This window comes from Suricata suricatta, chromosome 1, assembly GCF_006229205.1.
Source record: "Suricata suricatta isolate VVHF042 chromosome 1, meerkat_22Aug2017_6uvM2_HiC, whole genome shotgun sequence".
Classification (NCBI taxonomy): Eukaryota; Metazoa; Chordata; class Mammalia; order Carnivora; family Herpestidae; genus Suricata; species Suricata suricatta.
Genome location: NC_043700.1, coordinates 193,077,211 through 193,082,897, shown reverse-complemented (window position 1 = coordinate 193,082,897; position 5,687 = coordinate 193,077,211). Strand labels below are relative to the sequence as shown.

At 51.0% G+C, this 5,687-nt stretch overlaps 1 protein-coding gene across 1 annotated transcript in view; it reads left to right on the top strand.

Moving 5' to 3' along the window:
- Nucleotides 1-4,488: 4,488 nt before the first annotated feature.
- Nucleotides 4,489-5,687, top strand: part of C1H4orf48 (chromosome 1 C4orf48 homolog) — a 5,454-nt gene continuing 4,255 nt past the window's right edge. Inside the window, exons 1-2 of the mRNA XM_029952617.1 lie at nt 4,489-4,671; nt 4,774-4,846. Coding sequence (XP_029808477.1) covers nt 4,576-4,671; nt 4,774-4,846 — 169 coding nt within the window. The 5' untranslated portion in view covers nt 4,489-4,575. The remainder of the gene's footprint in view (nt 4,672-4,773; nt 4,847-5,687) is intronic.

Here is a 5,687-nt window from a genome sequence, read left to right as displayed (position 1 = left end):
GGTGTGCGAATGTTTGTAATTGTTGTATTTTCTTGTACTGAAATTTCATCAGTGGCTTCTGTCCTTTGTCTCTTGTAACCATTTTGAGTTTAGGTCTGTTTTGTCTGCTGTTTCCCTGCTCGTCTTTGGAGACGTCTGCATGGAGCATGTTCTTCCATCCTTTTACTTTCAATCTGTTTGTGCCTTTGGATCTCAAGTGAGTCTCCTGTAGACAACTTGTGTTTGGATCTTGTTTTTATCCATTCTTCCAGTCTCTGTCTTTTAACTGGAGATTTTAATCCACTTACATTTACATTCAAGTAATTGTTGGTAAGGAGGGACTTCATCATTTTGCTGTTTTCTTCGTATGTTATAGATTTTTTTTTGGTCCCGCATTTCCTGCATTATTATCTTCTGTTTAGTTGATTCTTTTTTGTAGCAAAATGGTTAAATTCCTTTCTCACTTCTTTTTGTGTATATTCTATAGCTATTTTCTCCATGGTTCCCATGGAAATAAAGTTCTAACGCTCTAATTTGGCTTTATATCAGTGTAACTCCAACATACAAAAACTCCTTTACAGCTCTGTCCCCACCCTTTCAGTTGTTGATGCCACATAATTACATCTTCATCCATTGAGTGCCCCAAATATAAGCCAAAAATTATTTTAAATGCATTAATCTCTTAAATCAACTAGAAAATAAAATGTGGAGTTACAGATGATTGTTACAACAGCTATGTAACAGCCCACGTGCTCACCTTGCTTGAGATCGTTATCTCTGCACGTGGCTTTGAGACACTGTCCAGTGTCCTTTTGTCTCCCCTGCAGGACCCCTTGAGCATTTCTTCCTGGGCAGGTGAGGTGATCACATCCCCTTCAGACTTTCTTTATCTGGGGAAGTCTTCATCTCTCCCTCACCCTTCCAGGGACAGTTTTGCCAGATGCAGGATTCTTAGGTAACAGGCGTTTCACCCCTCTCCTCCCTTTTCTTTCCTTTTCTTTTTGCACTTTGAAAATATTGGCCCACTGCCTGCTGGCCTCTATAGTTTCTGATGAGAAATCTTCTCACTGACCTCATGGAGGACCCCCTATATGGGATGAGTACATACAAGGTTTCAAGGTTCTCTCTTTATCTTTGACTTTCAAAAGCTGGATTATAGTATGTTTGGGTGCTGACCTCTTTGAGTTCATATTACTTGGAATTCATCGAGATTCTCCAGGATTTGTATTTTTATGTTTCATCACATTTAGGAGGTTTTCAGCCATTATTTCTTCCAACATTCTCTCTGCCCCTTTCTTTTTCTCTCCTCCTTCCAGGATGCCCACAGTGCATGTGCTGGTCGGCTTGATCGTGTCCCACAGGTCTCTTGGGCTCTGTTCACTTTTCTTCAATCTTTTTTCTATTTGTTCCTTCGACTCAATAATTCTGTCATTCTTTTTTTTTTAAATAACTTTAAAAATATTTATTTATTTACTTATTTATTTATTTAGAGAGAGAATCCCAAGCAGGCCCCACTGTCAGCACAGAGCCTGATACTGGGCTCAATCTCATGAACTGTGAGATCACGACCTGGGCTGAAATCAAGAGTCAGACGCTTGATTGACTGAGCCGCCCAGGTGCCCCTCTTTTGATATTTCATTCTGTTCACACGGAATTTTCTTGGCTTTCTCCACAACCTCCTTCAGTTCTTTGGGTGTCTTTAAAGACAACTGTTTTAACTTCTTTAGTAGCCATTAGGTCTTTTTCAGGGACAGTTTCTGTTGATTTTTTATACCTTTGAGTGGGATGCTTTCCTGTTTCTTTGTATGTCTTGTGATTGATTTTTTTGTTGAAAGCTGAACATTTGAATATAGTAATGTGGTAACTCTGAAAACCAGATGTTCCTCCTTCCCCAGGGTTTGCTGTTTTGTGTTGTTGTTTTTGTATATTAAGTTTTTAAATTGCTGCAGGCTGTCTCTGGGCTGAGGATTCACCTGAGATGTAACCAGAAGTCTCCTCGGGTTGGGTCTGTGCCTTCCCTGCACGTGCATGGTCACTTTCCAATTTCCCCTCCTGGGCACTTGTTTCTGAGCGTCCTTGTCTTCCATGGCTCCCAGAAGAAGGAAAAAAGATCCAGTGAGCTGGAGTAAAGGGTGCCACCTCTCTGCTCCCCTGGAAAGCAGTTCAGCTGGACGGGAAGGGTTTTGCAACAATGAGGGAGGTGCAAGGTGGATGGCCACCCGCCTCTGTGTCTGCACCTGTGTGATCAAAAACAGTCATCAAAACACAGACCCCTGCTATCTGGCGGGCAGGCCGGCTTTAGCCCACCCTGGCTCCCAGCCGCCCCAGAAACCCACGCGCGGCTGTGGGGCCGGGGCCAGATAGTGGCCACCGTGCTAAGAGCTCAAAGTGGAAATCGATCTAAGTATCACCTACCACACATTAGACAGATTCTGCCCCTGCAGCTGTTGTCCAGACGGGGAGACAGAGTTCTGGTGTTAACGCTGTGCCACCTTTCCAGAACCTTCCAATCTGTTTGTTCTTAATTCTGGGCATTTTGATCTTTCAGTTCACTAGTTATTTTTTTTTTTAACGTTTGTTTTTGAGAGACAGAGACAGAGAATGAGCAGGGGAGGGACAGAGAGAGAGGGAGACACAGAATTGGAAGCAGCTCCAGGCTCTGAGCTATCAGCACAGATCAAGAGCTGAGCTGAAGTTTAACCGCCTGAGCCCCCCAGGCGCCCCCAGTTCACTAATATTCTTCTCCGCTGTGTCCCATATGCAGCCAAGCCTGCTAACTGGGTTTTGCGGATTGCACTGTTAAGCTCTAGAATCCTTATTTGGTTCTTTTTCAAGTTGCATTTGTCACCTTTCCTGTCCCGTTTCCTGAGATAGTCCATGTTTCTTTCCTCCCTCCTTCCTTCCTTCAGTACAGCTACTTAAAAACCTGTGTCTGATGATTTTTGTATTTTTGCTTATTTGTGGACCGCTTCTCCCCGCTCATGGTGCTTTGCTCCCCTGTGCATGCCTCGTTTGCTTTACCCACGTGCTGCTCGGGTTCCTGGAAGAATCGTTGGTTGGGTCGAAGGATGAAGGTACCTTCTCCCTGGGGTCATTTGAATTAACTTCTGCCGGTTGCCATGAGTAGCCAGTCCAAAACCATTTTAAAATAATTTCATGGCTTGCATTTTCTTAGCACATTAATTGGTATAATTAATTGGTATAATTGGTCGTCGGTCCCCCAAGGAGCAGGCACCCGAGGTACAGCCCCTCGCCTGGGTCTTCTCTGCCTTCCCCTCCACCTCGGGAGGGCTCACTCCCAGGCCTGGGGGCATGCAGAGAAAGGCAGGGCTTACTTTTGGTCGCTTTTCTGCTTAACTTGGTGTGTATGCATCGGGTCCCAGAGCTTAGCCAGCTAACCTTTGGGGCCTCAAAGCCCCCGTCTGCGCTCCCAGCCTGGCCCAGCTCTCAGAGTCGCCACCGGCGTGACGGCCACGCCTGACCCCTGCCGCTTGGACCCGCTCCTCCAGTCTCCCCCAGGCCAACGTGACGCCATCTTTGTCACCTCTGGGTCTCTTCCGTCTGTGTGCATACGTGACCCCTGTGGCTCTATCTCTCTCCTGGGAAGGTGAAGGCAGGGGTGCCGGGTGAGGGCATCCTGACTGCTAGGCGTTGGGGATGGTGGGCCTGTGGGGGCCTCTGCTATGGAAGGAGGAGGCGGTCCGTGGTCGCAGGCAGGGCCCCAGGCGAGCCCAAAGCAGCTGCTCCCGTCTCTGTTGATGTTCCCGAGGGCCCAGCCCCACACCCTGGTCACAATGTGGGGGCAGCCACGGAGAGAACGGAGGGCTTGAGGGCTCTGGGTGTTGGGGTGGGCGGCATCAAAGGGTTCATTCCCAGGGGCGCCTGGCTGGCTCCATTGGTGCTCTTGATCTTAGAGTCATGAGTTCAAGCCCCATGTGGGGTGTAGCGATTACTTAAAAAAGAAAAAAAAAGTGCTCCCAGAGCTTCCTGGTATCACGTAGAGGCCGCCCTTGTGCGGAGCACTTCCGACCTAGGCTCTGGGGCTGGGAGGGGAGGAGCCCAGTTCGCCCCAAATGCCCTCCCTGCACCCCCCTCCACTCCCACATCCCACAGGTGGCTCCTCCTAACTGGTCACCCAGCAAGCACAGCCTCCCCCACACCCGCCCCTTTGACCCAGCTTCGCCCTCTGTGCCCGCCCAGGCCGCCCTCCTGCCCCTGCCCTCATGTCCGCAGCGCACGTGTGCCTTCTGAGGGCCCTCAGTTCTAGACGCTGCAGACACCGCCCCCACCCCCATCAGGGCACCCCGGTGAGATGGCACCCGCCCCCCGCCGCACCCCCCTGGGACACTCTGGGCCAAGGGGCTTGTGGAGAGGGCCTCCCGAGCGGTGTGCGGCGCTGGCAGTGCCCTCGGCCTCTGCCCCAAATCTGACCAGATGCGGCCAAATATCCCTGAGGGCAAAGTTCCTCCCCTCCCCACCCAGGAACTCTGGACTCAACGAACCCTCGACACATTTAACGAAGAATATAGTGTGTCAGAGGGTGAGAGTTGTAAGGAGGACAAAACATGTAGGCCAGGGTACAGGAGGCCGTGGAGGATGGGGTGTTGTGTGCTGAGTGTCTCCCCCAAATCTAGATTCTGGAGCCCTAACCCCCAGGGTGACTGCATCTGGGGGGCGCTGTATGGAAAAAAGGTAAGGTTAAACAAAGTCATAGAGGTGGAGCCCTGATCTGGTCGGGTTAGTGTCCTTATAAGAAGAGACAGCATCGCAGTGAGGAGTGGCCTCCCCCGTCAGGACGGCTGGCATCAAGGCGACAAGAAACAGCGTTGGCGAGAAGAGGGGGCCTCTGAGCACCGTTGGTGGGAACGTAAGTCAGTGCAGCCCCGGGGGAGAACCGCGTGGGCCTCAATTAAAAATAGAACTATCCCACGATCCAGCAATCCTAACACTGGGTGTTTAGCTGAAAGAAAAAAAAGAAGAAAAACACTAATTTGAAAAGGCATCTGCCTCCCCACACGCAGCCACCGAGGGCGTGGGTGTCACGGGGTCACGGGGCCTGTGCGCAGCCGGGGGGGGGGGGGGGGCGGCCTGAGGTGACTTACAGCAGCCCTCCCGGGGGCGCCCTGGGGCTGTCGGGTAAGGGTCCGACTCTTGGTTTTGGCTCAGGTCCAGATCTCACGGTTTGTGAGTTCAAGCCCGGTGTCGGGCTGTGTGCTGGCAGCGCGGAGCCTGCTTGGGACTCTCTCTCTTCCTGTCTCTCTGCCCCTTCCCTGCTCAAGCTGTCTGTTTCTCTCAAAGTAAGTAAGTAAAACTTAAACATTTAAAGGGGCGCCTGGGTGGCTTAGTCGGTTGGGCCTCTGACTTCGGCTCAGGTCATGATCTCACGTTCATGGGTTCTAGCCCCGCGTTGGGCTCTGACAGCTCAGAGTCTGGAGGCTGCTTCTGGTTCTGTGTCTCCCTTTCTCTCTGCCCCTCCCCTGCTCGCACTCTGTCCCTCTCTCTCTCTCTCTCAAAAATACATAAAACACACTGCCTTAAAGGGCAGGACGCACTGACGCCTGCCAGCACACGGATGGGCCTGAAGGACGCTGTGCTCAGTGAAATAAGCCAGTCACGCAGGGACAGACACTGTGACTCCACTTCCAGGAGGCCTCTAGAAGAGTCAGATCCAGAGAACGCTAATAGGAATGTGGGTGCGGGGGGGGGGG